At 47.1% G+C, this 18,205-nt stretch overlaps 1 protein-coding gene across 1 annotated transcript in view; it reads left to right on the forward strand.

The window, feature by feature from the left end:
• The first annotated feature begins 1,799 nt into the window (after positions 1–1,799).
• PCCB (propionyl-CoA carboxylase subunit beta) overlaps positions 1,800–18,205 on the forward strand; it is a 32,799-nt gene continuing 16,393 nt past the window's right edge. The window contains exons 1-7 of the mRNA XM_068280391.1: positions 1,800–2,007; positions 5,767–5,886; positions 9,749–9,817; positions 9,900–9,956; positions 11,720–11,833; positions 14,411–14,521; positions 17,996–18,104. Coding sequence (XP_068136492.1) covers positions 1,834–2,007; positions 5,767–5,886; positions 9,749–9,817; positions 9,900–9,956; positions 11,720–11,833; positions 14,411–14,521; positions 17,996–18,104 — 754 coding nt within the window. The 5' untranslated portion in view covers positions 1,800–1,833. The remainder of the gene's footprint in view (positions 2,008–5,766; positions 5,887–9,748; positions 9,818–9,899; positions 9,957–11,719; positions 11,834–14,410; positions 14,522–17,995; positions 18,105–18,205) is intronic.

Consider the following 18,205-nt stretch of genomic DNA (forward strand, 5'->3'; position numbering starts at 1 on the left):
GCTACTTGCCTTGTCTGCTTTGCATTATCTGGGAGTCTGCGAGTGGGACTCGCCTTCAGTGCAGTACATTCAGTGTCCATATTGTGACAGAACGTCTGGTGGAATTTTAGACTGCATTAAGCACCTTTCCGTAAAGTGAGACGCTGTGTGAGCCTACAGCTACATTTACTTGATTCATCATCACCAATTGAATTATTGGGTCCTCGCTCCTTGTATTTGTGGGTTTTATTGGTGGGTGGGAGGGTTGCTGTTTCTGTCTGACATCCAGTTATTGATTTTTACCTCTTTTGATACAATAAAGTGAAGATTTTTGTACCAATTACATGCTTTTCTAGCTTTGGTCTTGTCTCGCTTTGAGCACTATTCTCTTTTTTAGTTACTGCTGCTGCCGTAACCCTTGGAGCTCTGTTTTCTTACCATGATACACTTAATTTGCAACATCAGGGGTTTTTCTCTTGTTTTTAAAAGGTGGTCACTCACTTAGATTTGCACTTTTCTTACTATCTCCTGCAGTTTATTTGGCATATTAATATTTAGTATTTATAAAGCACCAACATCTTCCAACCACATCGCTGTACACAGTATATTGTCTTGTCATTTAGCTGTCCCTCGTTGGAGCTCACAATCTAATCCCCACCATAGTCATATGTCTATGTATGTATCGTGTAATGTATATATCGTAGTCTAGGGCAATTTTGGGGGAAGCCAATTAACTTATCTATATGTTTTTGGGATGTGGAGGAAACCGGAGTGGCTGAAGGAAACCCACACAGACACGGGGAGAACATACAACCTACATGCAAATAGTGCCCTGGCTGTGATTGGAACCAGGGACCCAGCACTGGAAGGCGAGAGTGCTATCCACTACACCACCATGTAGAAAAAGGGGGTGTGGTCTGTGTTAATGGGCAGAGTTTAGGGCGCCAGAGCTTATGTGCCTATGGGCTCCTGAGCTGTAAATCCGGCCCTGAGGACAGCTCAGGACAGCTGATTCATAAAACGGCTTGCGATCCAGCTCATGATCAGTAGCTCGTGACTCAGAACCGAGGGCCCACAGCATCCCCGGCATGTAGATCACGCATCAGACGTGACACAGATGGCACACACAGGCAGGAGTAAAGTAAAGCAGGGCAACAAGTAACAGCAAGCGGCAACAGAACGACAGGTAGACAGGACAAGGCAGAGCACCGAGCAAGCAAGAAGCGGGCGGCAAGCAGAGCGGAACCCCAAGGCAGAGCACCAAGCGGGTAGCAAGCATTAGCCGGGGCGACCTTCCGAAACGTCTCACAGGTACGGCTCAGCGCGCCATGCCTGCACACGCCAGCACTCCCACACTCCTGTGAACCTACGACCTCCAAGCACACTGCTAAGGTCTTGTATATTTGGCCCCACCCATGACCACGCCTACACGCTGTTGTGATTGTCCTCTTTTTTGGAAATCAAAATATGGTCACCCTATGGTCGTTAAGTGGTTAAAGGGAGTCTGAGGTGAAAATAAAAACAGATACTGTTTCCTATAGAGCCTCCCCATTCCTCTCCTAGTCCTGTCATTCCTGTGCTGGCTCCCCGTTTGCATTCCCCGACCAATAGGACTCCCCTCCTAAGCACATTCCTCACTTGTCATTGCATGATTTCTAGGTTACAGCGCTCACTGACTGGCCTGCTATTCTGCACTGCTCGCTGATTGGTTCTCTGTGGAAAGCTCCTCTGTCATTTGGCTCGCCGGGTCCGGCTGCTCCCTACTGGTGATTTGTCGTCTGCTGTTCTATTGGGCCGTGGCGGAGGAGCTGCCGTGTGATTGGCCGGTCAGCGGGGAGTGAGCACTGAGCAGTGATGGCGGCGGTGCGCTCTGTGTCGCGGCTGCTGCTGGGTCGGAGAGCGGGATGGGGATTGCCGGGTCGCCTGTATTCCGTCAGCCACCTGTCAGTGCCGGAGAGGATAGAGAGGAAGAGGAGCGAGGCCCTGCTAGGCGGCGGGGAGCAGAGGATACAGGCGCAGCACAAGAAGGTGACCGGGAGGACACACACCTGGAAATAGCCTGCAATGTCCAGCCGTGCTGCCTCAGTGCTGAGACCATCTCCTCCTGATGCCTAACCTTACCTCCCCACCACGTGACTTATCTTAAAGCGGACCTGAACTCAGAACGACCTCTCTAAAGATACACAACAGCATAATAAAAGAATAACATTTCTTTGTTACCCCTGACACAAATCCTAATATAAATCTGCACAGTTTCTACTTCCTGATTCATGGAAGCACACGCATTGTTAACATCCTGTGCTTTTAAATGAGCTTATCTGCCGTGGCAGTCATGTGACACAGGAGACCGCAAATTACAATTTATGATTAGACACAAATAAAGGGGAAATAAACAGGCTTAACTCTCTAAATACACAGAGGGTGCGTTTCTGTATGTTTTCCTTCTGTCCTGTGCAAGAGTTCAGGTCCACTTTAAGGGGATACCTAAAGGAAAGGTAAGGCAATGTAATAAAATGAGATCTATTTACCTGGGGTTTCCTCCAGCCCCTCACTGCAGGTCTGCTCAGGCTGCTCTCCCCAGGTCCCCTCCGTAGCAGCCGCCGACCCAGCGAAGTCAGTGGCTTCTACACATGTGCAAGTGTTGCTCGCGATCGTGGGGCTCATGCTCACGTGGCTGAGAGCTTTGTGTGCAGGTGCAGTGCTGCACCTGTGTAGAACGTTCCTGGCTATGTAAGTGCGATCACGAGTGGCGCAGCCCTGGACTACATTTGAAATCGGCGCCGGTAGACTTGGGCGCAGGACACAGCCGGTATGTGGCTGATCCTGCTTCTGCACAAGTCCAGGCCGATTTAATTTCTATTCCCCCTCCAGGCCGCCATGGATAGTGGGGTAATGAAATAATTCGGCTTCCAGCGATTGCTGGAGGCCGAATTATTATGTTTTTAAGCAACCTCGGCTCCGTATTCTGACGGAGCCGACGTTACTCACTGAGCGCTGCAATAGGAATGATTCCTATTGTAGTCTATGGAGGCGCCGGCTGCGCCCAAATCTAGCAGCGCTGAAAGGCACTGCTCCGCAGCCCTGTGCTCCCGCATGCACAGAGGCCACTTAGCTTGCCAGGTCGTCAGCTGCTACAAAGGAGACCCATGGAGACTGGCCTTCCAAGGGCTGGAAGAAGCTACAGATAAGTAGATCTCATTTTAGTTACATTGCCAACAACAAAAATTGCAGTTTTACTTACCTGGGCTTCTTGCAGGCCCTGCAGTCATCCTGTGCCTGCGCTGTCCTTCCACGGCCATTCAGCAAGCAGCGTTGACCCTCTGAATCTTGTCCGGTACTTATCCGTTAGCCGGGCGTATCCGGCAGGTGGCGCTAATTACTATTCCCCCTCCAGGCCGACATGGATAGTAGGGAAAGATGTAACTCTGGTGGAGTTTTGTCGCCACCTAGAGGATGCGCCCGGCTAACGGATAAGTACCTCTTGTCCAGTCATAGGTTACTGCACATGCACAGCCCCAAGCTATGCGCTCCTGTTACCAGGAGTGTTCTGTGCATGTGCAGTAGTGATTTTCCTGTACTGTGGATGTACAAACGCTGCCGTGCACGGGACGCATTGAGAAGGCTCATGACCGACCACCTTTCAGGCGGTTGCCTGTGTTGCTGCTGGCCGGAGGGTCTTGCAGAGGCTTCCAGAGTTCACAACCCCTCCACTGCCAGCCAGGACCGTCTTCCTCTACGCAGCCACCCTACCCACTGCGTGCGAGCGTGCCCGCACTACATGGGCACCAGTAGGGCCTGTGCGGTACCATGGAACATTCATGGAATGGAGTGTTCAGCACGTGCAGTTTGAAAAGACTTAAAGGGATACTGTAGGGGGGGTCAGGGGAAAATGAGTTGAACTTACCCGGGGCTTCTAATGGTCCCCCACAGACATCCTGTGTTGGCGCAGCCACTCACCGATGCTCCGGCCCCGCCTCCAGTTCACTTCTGGAATTTCTGACTTTAATGTCAGAAAACCACTGCGCCTGCATTGCCGTGTCCTCGCTCCCGCTGATGTCACCAGAAGTGTATTGCACAAGTCCAGTATGGTCTTTGGTCTGCGCAGTATGCTCCTGGTGCCATCAGCGGGAGCGAGGACACGGCAACGCAGGCGCAGTGGTTTTCAGACTTTAAAGTCTGAAATTCCAGAAGTGAACTGGAGGCGGGGCCGGAGCATCGGTGAGTGGCTGCGCAGGCACAGGATGTCTGCGAGGGACCATTAGAAGCCCCGGGTAACTTCAACTCATTTTCCCCTGACCTGCCTACAGTATCCCTTTAAAGCGGAACTGAAATGATCCTTAAAAAGCCTCCCTGTCCCACGCCGTCTCTGAGGCTGTAAGGGGCTGGCCAAAGCCCCAGGTAAATGAATTTTTTTTTTTTAGAAGCATTTCAGTTCCGCTTTAAACTGCATGCTCAGAACGCTTTCGGGCACAGGTGTGCGATCGAGGAGGCGCACAGCCTGGGCCACGCATGCTTGATGTAGCACGACTTGCAGATCTTTCAGAGGGGACACCGGCTCACCGGAGTGGTTAGAAACCACAGATTCTTTAATGTGCACTTAGGCCTTGTTCACATTGCGTTCGCGTTAGGCATTTTTTGACGTCATTTTTTTTCTTTTTTTGCGATTTCTGGTGCTTGGGGGCCAGTGGATTTTTTTTAAAAGCTCTTTTCTAAGTGCTTTTCCAGAGCGTTTTTTAATTCACTCCGCGACGCAAGTCAGGAAGTGAACTCTTTGGCCTGGAAAATAATAAATACAATGTATTTATTGTTAAACGTGAACGCAAGCGCTGCACAAAGTGATTTTGTGAGCGTTTTGCGTTTTTCCTATACCTTCCATTGAGGCAGAATTGGACAGAAAATAGTCCATGCAGCGCTTTTCAGATCGGAAAATGAACGAAACGCTCCAATCTGAACTAGCGCATAAGAAAGCATGGTGTAAGCGCTTTTAGGGCAATTTTTTTAAAAATTGCCTGCGCTTAAAAAACTAAAACCGCCTCTAGTTGGATCGAGCCCTTCAAGAGTATCGAAGGTAAAAAGGGCAAAGTCTGTCAGGACAGGCTCTGTCTTAATGACGGGTGGGGAGGGAAGGGGGGGGGGGGGGGGTAGGTGTGAGGTGGAATTATCTGACGTCTTTGGGTCACAGGTGACACTGACCTCTCCTTGGCAGTGCAGATGCAGAGACTGCTGGAGCTTTTTGGAAACCCCTGCCTGCATTGTCGCTGTCCCATCTCGGCAGCCACCAGTTAGGTAGCAGCTGCCAAGCTGGGGGTGGCCAGAGCCTCAGTGAAGGGGGGTGGAGCGGTCACCTACCTAGAGGTATGCCAGAACAGGTAAGTAGTTAACCCTAGCCCCCTCCCGTTCAAACCTCCATCATTAAGACAGAGCCTGTCGTGTTTACCTTAGGCACTCTTTATTGTGATTTATTGATAATTGTGAATAAAAAATAAACCTCAGGCACATGTCTAGTTTAGGGGATCCAGCAGGAAACCTCAGGGAATTTCTGCTACCGTGATTGGGCGGACAGCACCTTCTTTAACTGCTAGGTTTAGATTTTCAGGTTGTAGTAAACTACGCCCACACTATTCGGCCAATCGCAACGCTTTGTGCTCTAGAGGTGTGCTGTGATTGGAGAACTGTTCCCCATTAGGTTTCCTGCTGGGTCTCCTAAACTAAACTAGAGCTACAACTCCTAGCTTGGTCAGAGGAGCTGTTCAGACTGCAGCAACTTGTATTCTTTGCATCTTCCAGGGAAAGCTGACAGCCAGGGAGCGGATCGGTCTGCTGCTGGATCCTGGCAGTTTTGCAGAGTATGATATGTTTGTGGAACACAGATGTGCAGACTTTGGAATGCAAGAGGACAGAAACAAGGTGAATTTCTTCTCCCTCTATTTAAACTCTTTCTAGTTATGCCAAACCAATAAACATGGGATTTTGGATATGATTTCATTTCTCTGTGTGGTATTTTGTAGTTTTGTTTTGTTTTTTTGCTTCAACTATCATTTGCCAACACTTGGGCTCTGGTGAGGCGACAATAATTTATCAGACTTCTAATGCTTTGTAAATCTGATTTCTTGCTTATGGTGTTTGCATTAGGTTGTGTGAAAATTTCCTATTCCATTATTTTGTAAACCTTAACCCGCCTACTCCCTTCTCATGCATTTGAAGTAAATTTATAATTTCTTCTGGAACTTTACTACAAGTGGCCATACCATAAGAGAGGGTCCTTGAATTGCAAAGTTGGCAATTCTGGTTGGTACATATGTAATCTGATTAGTTTACAAAAAATCTTATCACCTCCCCTGACCATACAGGGACAGATCTTGCACACAAAAGACAAGTAGCTAGACATTAACTAGTCCACTAAGCAGCAGGGCTGTGGAGTCGGTACAAAAATCATCCGACTCCTCAGTTTATGAAACCACCGACTCCAGGTACCCAAAATTGCTCCGTCTCCTTGATAGCCCTTGCAGTGCTATGAAGTGGGTACAAAAATCGTCCAACTCCGACTTTTCAGTTTAGGAAACCTCCAAGTACCCTCACTAAAAGATCTGACCCTGACCGATGTCCAAGCCTATAGTTTCCTGTCCTCACCCCTCCTGCTGGAACCCTCCTACTGCACTGCGTCCTCTCAATGCGTCTGTTCGGCACTCAAACTGTCATCTACGTGATTGTGTACCGATCCCTGCATGCGGCAATCTTCTGGCATGTGTATGCACCTTATCCCTGGCTGTACACTATTAAATATATGGTGAATGACTGATACCTATTTAATATGGATTGTTTACTTTTTAACAACTTTCAACGCTGAATATTAGATCAGATTTCCTGAATGTACAGTGATGTAATACAGGTTGCACGGCTGCCATCATTAGCTTTGTACTGCTCAGTGCAGTAAACTGTGCAGGCATTGTGTACATCCCCAACCAAGGCACACTCGTGGTGGGTTTTTTTGGTTTTTTTTACAGATATTTGTTAGGTTTGGTGTTTTTATCATTAGTAACCTCTAATATGTTAATAATATTGAGTAGTGCACGACCGGCTTAACCCACTGAAACCCCTTGAATTGTTTCTCCCCATGCTTGACGGGCCTTAAAGGAAATCCCACTTTGTTTTGAAAAGAAACTCCATGTTAATGTAATCTAATCCAGCATTTTGCATTGTGTTGTCAGCATATAAATGTAGCAAGTATGATGTCAGTATACTGCAGTCTTGCACTCTTTCCCAATGGTGAGCCAGTCACTCTGTACTACATTCTAACTGCTGCTTGTCTTGCATAGAGATCCCTCAAGAGGCAAATTAGATTGTCTGGTATCAGCATTTCTGTAGGAGTATGCTTCTATTATTTGTGGTCCCCACAGTGAGAAGAATGAGTGGCAATAAGAGCTTCATTTCTTATTATTCAACTTTTGTCAAGCGGTCCCTCTACCTTCTCTACAGGTACCCATGCCCCCCCCCCCCTCAATGTTTTATGTGCCCCAAACCACCAAAAAACCCTCTTACTAAAATGCTATGCAAAACAGAAGTTTGCCTTCTTAAAACAGCAGGTGATTATTCAGGTTGGAATGAGATTATGAGGTGTCCCACAATGCATAACTGCTGAATATGTAAGCCATCTTTTTGTTTTCCCTGAAAGCTAAACACACCTCCAGAACCGCTGGGGTTCTGGCTCACCATGAGCTTGCTGGTTAGTCTGTAACTCTGGGTGTTTCAAGTCCTACCCCACAGAGCCACATTAACCCCCCCTGGCGGTATGAAAATTTCCGCCAGGGGGCAGCACAGCAGTTTTTTAAATTTTTTTCTTTTTTATTTTTTTAAATCATGTAGCGAGCCCGCTTCGATCAGGAAATCCCGTTCAAAGAACGGGATTTCCTGGAGGGCTTCCATTGGGAGTCCCGATCCACCCCTCGGCGCTGCCTGGCACTGATTGGCCAGGCAGAGCACGGGGGAGGGGGGGGGGGCGCCGCAACGAATAGCGACGATCGGGCGCGGGGCGGCGGCGATGAGTGTGCTGGCGCAGCTAGCAAAGTGCTAGCTGCGTCCAGCAAAAAAAAAAAAAAAATCTAAATCGGCCCAGCAGGGCCTGAGCGGCACCCTCCGGCGGCTTACCCCGTGTTACACACGGGGTTACCGCTAAGGAGGTTAATCCATGCCATGCACTGATGAGTACCAACCAATATGAAAACAATCTGTATGCATGTTGGATTATTGTGGCTCTGTATAATTAACAAGCTGACACATTATTGCATTCCAGCAGTTCTGGAGGTGTGTTCAGTTTTCAGGGATATCAAAAGGTTGATTTGCATGTTCAGCAGTGATGCATTGTGGGAGATATCAAATGCTCACTCCAGCCTGAATTATCGCAAATACCTTCCTTTTTTTTTAAGAAGGCAAACTTTTCTGTATTTTCCAGTGAAATGCAGCGTCACACCTTTATTTGAAGTAGCATTTTTATGTTGTAACTTGGACAAGTTATATGGCCATATGATCTTTGCACTCACTGGGCATTGCATAAGACATTCTGCAGAAAGATGAAATAATATACTATTTTTTTTTAATTGTTTAGAGAAGGAGACGGTCAGCACTACTGAAAAACCTTTTAATGGTGCTGTATACATGTGCATGACAAATTCATAGTCCATGCAACAACTGAATACATACAAATACGGGTGAATGGTGGTGGGTGCTGGGCACAGATAGCTTATCAACAGGCGATCTGTGCCCAGCACTCACCACTGTCCATGTATGAGCATCACCGTAAAATGCAATTGCAAGAAACGGCTTCACACTTCCCCCGAGTGCCGGTGAATGTCCCCCGGAGCAGCTGCAGTGCTGGACTCTCCTCCAAACTGAGTCAACTGATATTTGTCCACTCTCTGCTACGTACCGACTCTTGTGCATAGCATGCTTCCTGTATGTGACATGACATGCAGGAAGCAGTGCTGTGCAGTAGAGGCTCCAGGAGGTGGAGTGGCTAGATGGACAGCGCTGGACTCGGGCTGGAAGGAGAGTCCAGCACTGCTGCTTGGAGGCAGAGGGGATGTGGGGGGGGGGGGAGACAAGGAAAGGCATGGGGGGGTTTAATGGGCATGGGGGGAGCAAACAGGCACAGAGGGGGACACTGGAGGCAAAGAGAACAGAGATGGTACAGTGTTCTGACTTAAGAATGGATTCAGGTTAAGAACAGACCTACAGTCTCAATCTTGTTCGTTAACCAGGGACTACTTGTATTTCAACATAAGAGTTTAAAAAGTGTAATCTCAAGGCTTGTACTACAGCCTGGCTTGTTTTTTTTTTTCATTTGACTTTAGCTCTGCTTCATTCCTAACCTGATACCACCCCACCCCCTCCCAACCCTGAAATGTGATGTACTTGTATTCTGAGCTTCATGTGTCTCTGGCACCATACTGAGATCACACCGCACCAGATGAACCGCCTTGTGAAGTAGGGAAGGGAAGAGGGTGCTAGATGAGGCTTTATTATTGGTCATTCAATCCTGCACTGTTTCCTCTGCTATGTATTTTTTGTATTGTTTATATTGATTCCAAATCCTTTTGTTCTGGTTGAGTAACATGAGGTTAGTAATTTTTTTTTTTTATTTTGACTTTCTGCTATCGACACTTGGTGGTTTCACTTATTTCCACTCTCTTGCATTAGAACTATTTAGAATTGAATTGCACTCCCTGTGCCTGAACTCTGATCAGTAGATATGATGTCCCCTCCTGTCTTGCAGTATCCAGGAGACAGTGTTGTCACAGGCCAGGGCCGCATTAATGGAAGACTGGTGTATGTATTCAGCCAGGTAACCTCTGCTTCTGTTCACTGAGTTATCTGTCCTGTGCGCAGCATATATTGTGTAAACTAAATGTTTTCTCTGTCTGCAGGACTTCACAGTGTTTGGAGGCAGCCTATCCGGAGCTCACGCACAAAAGATTTGCAAGGTAATAAATGTTATGCAGTGTCAGGATAATTCTCAGTTGTTGGGTTGGTTATGCTTTAAAAATACCTAGGGTAAGGGTGCATTGCATGTAGCCTTACCATACTCCCAGCAGTGCTCAGGCCATTCTGCGGTCATTCCTGATGCAGCAATCAGATCGGACCTGTCGGAAATGATCAATTCAACTCGTGGGTCTGAAGGATGAATCGCATGGTGTGTACCAGGCATAAGGAAGAAACATGAAATGAGGGCTAAACAATAAAGCTGTTACAATAAACAATCACACCCACTTATAGACAAGGCCTCCTGCAAAATAAGTGCAGGGGTTCCCTGAGATCCAAAAATCATTTACATTTGTACGGTTCCTCCGGGGCCGGGAAACATTTTTTGAGAGGCTGGTCCAGCGGCTCCCAACATCTACAGTTTTCTCTCCGTTCAGTAGCTTGTACCTTCGCAAGCCCGTCAACAGAGCTCTGGGGACAGAGCTTGCCCACACTACACAGGCGCATACAGCTCGCACCTGTGCACTAGCATGGAGCCAAAGGGCTAGTTTTATTTTTTTGCTGAGCCCGAGTGGCGGCTCCGTGCTGCTGTGCAGCCGCCTGTGCTTGCACAGAACTTCAGGGATCCCAGCGCTGGAACGGAGGGGGCACAAACCTCTAGGATCCAAAGGCTACCCTTTCCTGAGGTAAAATGTCTACTTTTTTTTTTTTTTTTTTTGTTTTTTTTTTTTACTTTAGGATCTCATAGGTTTCCTTTAACCTGCCTGGCGTTCTGATTCCTGCGGCCGCGGGAACCTTTTTTGCATTTTTTTTTTAAATTTATCATGTAGCTAGCCTATTGCTAGCTACATGATTCCCCCCTCCCTGCGGCGTCCCTCCCACCCCTCCGATCGCCGCCGGCTCAATCACCCGTCCGGAAATCCCGTTCTGAACGGGATTTCCAGGAGGGCTTCCCCCGTCGCCATGGTGACAACCGTCGCGACGTCATGACGTCACAGGGAGTCCCGATCCACCCCTCAGCGCTACCTGGCACTGGTTGGCCAGGCAGCGCACGGGGTCTGGGGGTCTGGGGGGGGGGGAGGCTGCATCGCGGCGGGTAGCGGCAGATCGGCGGCGGCAATCAGGCACAACACGCAGCAAGCAAAGTGCTTGCTGCATGTTTAAAAAAAAATTATTCAAATCGGCCCAGCGGGACCTGACCGGCGACTTCCGGCGTCTTTGAACGAGCCTAGCTCGTCCAGAACGCCAGGGAGGTTAAAGAGAACCCAAGGTGGTTCGTGGGGGGGGGAGCAGAGGCATTTTCTCTGCCTCATGACGGGCCTCTGTGTCCCCGAACTGCCGCTCTCTGCCCCCCGAGTTTAGTGACAGTATTTGTAGCTAACTGACAGGTAAACACGGGAGAGGAATTCCCTGTTAAATTCCCGCCAGGGGCTTTCCTAAGCTGCCATTGGGCAGCTCTCCCTGGCTGCGCCTCCTGCCGCTTCACCACCTCCCTGCGCGTTGAGAGAGACGCAGTATCTCAGGGCAGCGTCGTGACCCAGAGGTCACCAAAGTGAAAGTGGGCCATTGCGCCCCACCGGAGTGCTGTTTTTTGCGGCTACCTGATCCACAGGGCTGAGCTTTTTGTATTCTTTTTTTTTTTTTTTTTTTTCTTTTTTGAGCCCACCTCGGGCTCTCTTTAAGCTGTCTTTGCTAGCATTGAGCTATATTTGTTACACTGAGTGTATAATTATGGAACTGAGTAATTTTCCATTGTTTTATATAGATTATGGACCAAGCTGTGATGGTCGGAGCCCCAGTGATCGGACTTAATGACTCTGGAGGAGCTCGTATCCAGGAGGGGGTGGAGTCATTGGCTGGTTATGCAGATATTTTCCTGGTAACATGCTTATGTCCAGTGCTTTTAATCTGTCACTTTTATTCTGTTTAACTTCACACATGAACCATCTCTAGCCAGAACCTTTAGGCCAGTTTCACACCTGCATATTGACAGTAGCAGTGCAGTCCTGGGACCGCACCACCAAAAATAGGCCTTTTCGGGGATTACTGCGTTAGTATGCAGTAATCCCCGTCTGGCAGCCGGCCAAGCAGGAAGTGATGCTCACTTCCTGTGGCTGAAGCGATCACGTGCGTGGAAGTATATTGCTAAAATAGACTTCCGCACATGTGACCTAAAACTTGCGGTGGGCATTTTAAATCACGCACGTAGCCCTAGACTTACACAACTTCCAGTTCGCTGCACGGTAACGTAGGTATGCACTCGCATTTGGGTACTTCCCGGCGCACCGTATGCAATATGAATTACTCCATAGACTTTCATTGCCCAAGCGTTAGGCTGCGGCAAAACGCTGCAACGCACCACGCCAGTGTGAAATGGCCCTTAGTTGTGCAATGAAAATGCCTGTTCCTGTTGGAGAGGTTCACCCTGAATTCTTTGCCTGGCAATCTCAGCAGGAAGTGAGCACAAATTTCCCTTGTAGAGGCACAAGTTGCCATAAAAACCTGTGAGTTTAACTCATCATTACTATTGTTAGAAACAATATGAGAAGGTTTGGCTGTAGTGGGGCTTCTTGTAGTCTGATTTTTCCTAGTTTGTGTTTTGCTATATGTCCCATGTAAATGCTGTCCTTTTCTAAAGCTTGTTTGAAAGAGTATTTTCCTTGTATCATGCCAGAGCAGAATGACTGTCAAATGAAACATTAGAAAACAGCTTTGTGTTGGCTGTTGGTGTATGTCATGTAGCCCTATTACAAGGGGGTTCTCATTTTAATCATTAAAACTGAACCTGAGTAACATGATGAGATAAACAAAGTTACATGTAGTACTAGTCCTACTGAGAAATCATCTAAGGTCCCTTTCTGATTTCTAGTACAGCAAGTATCACGTATCTATGCAAATGAGCTCGTGGAACAGCTTGTGGAGATGTAAATAGAAGCCGTTTCATCTGGCTAAGAAAAAGCTGCTAACAGGGTTATTACTTCTGTTTGTTTTGCAGCTCAACAAAGCAGATTTGTCAGCTGCCGTTTACAATGCAGTCCTAAAACTGGAGCCCTTAAACTGAAAAGAAAAATATGAGACTCAATATGTATTTTTTTTTTTTTTTTTGTGTACATACTTTCATTTGCATGTTTGACAGAAAAAATGGAACCATTGGCATCTGTTTTCTAATGTCAAGTATTCCTTCTTCAGCGCTCTCCTAGAACATAAGTGTTTACTAGTACTCATTATTAGTATCTGCATTAAAGTACACCTGAACTGAGAGTGATATGGAAGTTGACACATTTATTTGCTTTTAAACAATGCACATTGCCTTGGCTCTCCTTTTGATCCTCTACCTCAGGTATGTCAAACCGGTCCTACGAGGGCCAAGATCCTCACACATTTTTGATACAGCTCAAATGAATTGATGGGTCTGAATCAGGAAAGGTGTGGTCCATCAGGTAGAACACATTCCTCTCTTTCTCAGTCCATCCTAAACACTGGCATGGATCTTGCCCTCCAGGCTTGGAGTTCGACACGTGTGCTCTACCTCTAATGCTGGGCATACATGGTTAGATTATGCGCCGGCCGGCGCGTCACCGCTCGTCCGCGCGGATCGTTTCCCGCTCATCCCCGCGGGCACTTCTTATCTGCCTTTCGTTTCTACCATTGTCCGCCCGCGGGGATCGAGAGTGGTATCGACCCGCCGCGGTGATCGGACAGGTTGAATATTATCAATCGAGCCATCAGCGGCCCGATTGATAATATAAAACGACCCATGTATGCCCAGCATAATACTTTTAGCCGTAGACGCTGAACTAGCATGCAGATCAGATACTCTGACTGAGTTAGCCACATGGCCGATTTCAGACACTACTGCAGCCAAAGAGATCAGCAGGACTGCCAGGCAACTGGTATTGTTGAAAAGGAAAGAAATTTGGTAGCCCCATAAACTGTACCTCTCAGTTCAGGTGGTTTTTAAATGACTTATAATGTAATGGGCCTCCTATAGTCACGCAGACAAAACACGTATATCTGCTTAAACACCAATTTCCATAGAGCTAAAAGGAGGATTTACAGATTTAAAAAATGTGAATGAATCGTGCAGGAAAGGCTTGGTACAAAAGATAAGTTGCAAAACTGTAGTCACCCCAATCATTGATGCACACCCTCTAGTGGAGAGGAGCAGCTATGTCAGTCAGTAGGTAGGTGTGGCTCCAGCTGCTAAATCACTAAAGCAATTGCTCTCTTCCTGCATGCCCATGCGACTACAGGCTTCACAGTGACTGGCAGGCAGCTGTTGGCGGCTGAGGGGAAAGTGGCTTCCCAATGCTCAGATGCGTAGTCATGAGGTGATGAACAGTGGATACATACAGCAGTTATAACCTGGTGGGATGCGGGGGAGAGCGGGGGAGGGGAATGGAGATGAGAGGCCGGTATAGTGTAGCAATGTATAACCTGTGTCTTCTATTTCCAGAGGAATGTGCTGAGCTCTGGAGTTGTGCCTCAGATCTCCCTGATTATGGGCCCCTGTGCAGGAGGTGCTGTCTACTCCCCAGCCCTGACTGATTTCACCTTCATGGTTAAGGTAGGAATTTTGCCTCTATTCTGAAGCAGATTGCTCCTTGTGGCTGCTTACAATAAGTAATTAAGTCCACTCTTTTTACATTCACTAAGATGCCCCTGTTGGCCGTCTGTCACTAGAGCAATGCACAATAAGCCTGTCACCAGTATCACATGACTAGAGCTGGTGACAGCTGACCAGCATCGGCATCTTATGACTCAGGCATGATTATCATTCCATAAACAGCTGGACATACATGTAGTGATGAGCTCTGGATCAAATCCGGATGGAATCCGAATGGGTTTATTTCGGATTTCATCCGAAGGGTGGTTAAACTTACCCAGAAACCGTCTTCTTTAACCCATCCTATGCTGCGTTCCAAGCCGCGTCACGTCACGCGTCCACCTCAAACAGGAAGTGTTTGTAGTCACGTGATGCGTCTTGGAACGCAACGTGGCACGGGTTAAAGAAGACAGCTTCTGGGTAAGTTTAACACCCCCCAAGGTACCCAAAATTGCTCCAACTCCTTAGTCTAATTTTTACAAAAGTACACTATAGAAAGATATAGCCACTCGGCACTAAGCTATAAAGTCCTGGAGGGGGATAAACCAGCAGCCTGCATCAGCCTCTTGCAGAGACACAAACTTCGCACCAAAACACACTTGTACTGGGCACACAGCAGGAGCAAAAGGATGTGCAACCGGTGGGAATCACTTGGAAGGAACAGGCATAAATATAGTACATCAGAGCAAGCCGGGCAACTGTCACTTTAAACTGCTTTATTCCATCTTCATGCCACACTTAGTACATTCATGTGAGTAACACTTATAGGTTTCAAACCTGCTTCAGGTGTTGGTGCTAAGGTGTTCCAGGGTTCGGGGTGACCAGGGTGAGATGATGGCACTACAGCCGTTTCGTGCCTGACTGGCGCTTGTTCATGAGCACGTGAACAAATGCCAGTAATAGTAGTTGTCATAGATTGTCCCCCCGCCAGGTAGAGAGCGGACAGAAGTTTTAGTTAAGTACTGTGTTAATGGCTCCCCTGGGCAGCGCCGCGTCTCCGGCTCTTCATCTTCTGGGGGTAGGGGAGAAACCAGCCCCCCCCCCCCCACACTTCCCCATTCACCAGCCTGGCTGTCATCCTGAGAGGGGACAATGGTCCTCCTCTCCAGCACTTACAGGGAAATGTTTCTGTTTTATTTACACACGCAACTGAGGGAGCAGAGCATGTACCAGCGGCAGAGAAAACCGCAGCTCTGACTATCTCAAGATCGTCTTACCCTTAATCACGATTTTCGGTTTAAAAACGAAACTCGTTCAGCCCTATTCCATATTCTTCTCGCAATAGTTGTCCTTTAAAGGTACTGGAATATGCATTATTTGTAAGTTAGAAGCGATGCAACTTTTTTTTTTTTTTTTTTGGTCCCTATTAGTTTTTAGTGTTGAAAAGAATGTCTTTAATAAACAAAGGAAGTTAACCACTTGATGACCCAGCCTTTACCCCCCCCCCCCCTTAAGGACCAGCGCTGATTTCACTGATCTGTGCTGGGTGGGCTCTACAGCCCCCAGCACAGATCAAACACCAGGCAGAGCGACCAGATCGCCCCCCTTTTTTCCCCACTAGGGAGATGATGTGCTGGGGGGGTCTGATCGCTCCTGCCTGCGTGTGGTTGGCGGGGGGAGGGGGGCACCTCAAAGCCCCCTCCACCGCAGGATTCCCCCTTTCGCTCTCCTCTCTCCCTTCCCCGGAGATCCGAGGCTGCACAGATCTGTCCTGTGCAGCCTCTAACAGGCTCCTGCCTGTCATGTGACAGCGATCCCCGGATCGCTGATCTGGTACAACGCTGCTACTGTTAGCAGCGTTGTACAAATGTAAACAAAGCGGATTTTTTCCGCTTGTGTTTAAATTTAGCCTGCGAGCCGTGATCGGCGGCCCGCAGGCTATTCACGGAGCCCCCCGCCGTGAATTGACAGGAAGCAGCCGCTCGCGCGAGCGGCTATTTCCTGATTAATTAGCCTGCAGCCGGCGATGAAGATCTGCGTCGCTGGTCCTGCAGCTGCCACTTTGCCGACGCGCATTATGAGTGCGCGGTCGGCAAGTGGTTAAAGTGGACCCAAACTCTTCCACAGCACACAATGAAAAGTCTTTATTCCACATATAGTTGCTGAAGAAATTGGCTTCTTCTGTTCTGTGTTTATTTAGGCAAATCAACCTGTCTTAATTCTTATCAGCAGCTGTGAATAGACTACAGGAGAGCTCTTTGGAGGTAGCTCTCTATACAGTAAACACTTAAGTATAACCCCCTTTCAGTGCTTTCTGCAGAAGTGAAACCAAGCAAAACTTCATTACAATTTATGGAAACCCTAAAGAAAAAACCTGAAGAAATTTGTTTTCCATAAAGGTTATCATACTGTGGTTAATCTTTTAGAGCAGAGAGGAAATTCTGAATTTAGTTTCACGTTGACCTCTCCCCAGTAGGGGGAAATCTTAACAGCGCTGTCGTGTTAACTCTCAGGGCCCATTCACACTTGTGCGTTTTCAGAGCGATTTCAGCTTTGCTGAAAATCGCTAGCGATTTGGAAAACGTGTGCACAATGAAAGTGTATGGAAGTGTTCTCATCTAAGCGTTTAGCGATTTGCTGAAACGCAAACTCGTTGCATGCAGCGTTTTCTGATCGATTCTGGAGCGATTAGCGATTCAATAAAAGTATTTGAATTGAACTAGAAATCGCAAAACGCTATTCGCTGGAAAAACGCTCTCTATACAGTGAAAAATCGCTAGGAAAAAACGCCAGAAAAACGCTCAGCGGTTTGCGTTAGCGTTTAGCGATTTCTAGTGTGAATGGGCCCTGAAGGAAAACTGATTAAAGTGATATGATTTTGCTATATATGTAATGAGTATTTGACTGTATCCTACAACCTTCCTTTTTCTACACACTGAGGCATTACTTCACAATTTGACTGTGCAGTGTGAGATCCCTTCATTTGGGCTAGGATTATTGCATGAAGTTTAACCACTTCACCTCCAAGGGTTTTCCCCTTAAAAACCAGAGCAATTTTCACATGTCAGCGCTCCTTCAATTCATGCTCGTATAGCTTTATTACTACTTTCACAACAAAACAATCTATACCTTGTTTTTTTTCACCATTAGGCTTTCTTTGAGTGGTACTTTTTGCTAATAATTTTATTCTAAACACATTTTAATGGGAAAAAGAAGAAAAATATAATTTCTCGATCTGCGGCCATTATAGTTTTAAAGTAAAATGTTCTACTGAGGATAAAACACACACGTTTTATTTGCTCATTTGTCCCGATTATTGCAACATTTAAAATATTTCTCTAGTACAATGTATGGTGCCGATATTTTATTTGGAAATAAAGGTGATTTTTTTTTTCAGTTTTGCATCCATCACTAATTACAAACCCATATATTAAAAAATAACAGTAATATACCCTATTGACATGCATGTTATCATGTTTCTGTTTACATTTATAGGATACTTCCTACCTGTTCATTACAGGTCCAGATGTGGTGAAGTCTGTGACCAATGAGGATGTGACACAGGAGGACCTTGGTGGTGCCAAGACTCATACAGCTCTCTCAGGTTACTAGAGCCTATTTGATACATCAGCCTATTCTTTATAATATCCCTATTCAGTTTTCATGTTTTTAGTCGAGTGGATATTAGATTTGACAAACATTAAA

The sequence above is a fragment of the Hyperolius riggenbachi genome, chromosome 4 (genome assembly GCF_040937935.1).
Source record: "Hyperolius riggenbachi isolate aHypRig1 chromosome 4, aHypRig1.pri, whole genome shotgun sequence".
Classification (NCBI taxonomy): domain Eukaryota; kingdom Metazoa; phylum Chordata; class Amphibia; order Anura; family Hyperoliidae; genus Hyperolius; species Hyperolius riggenbachi.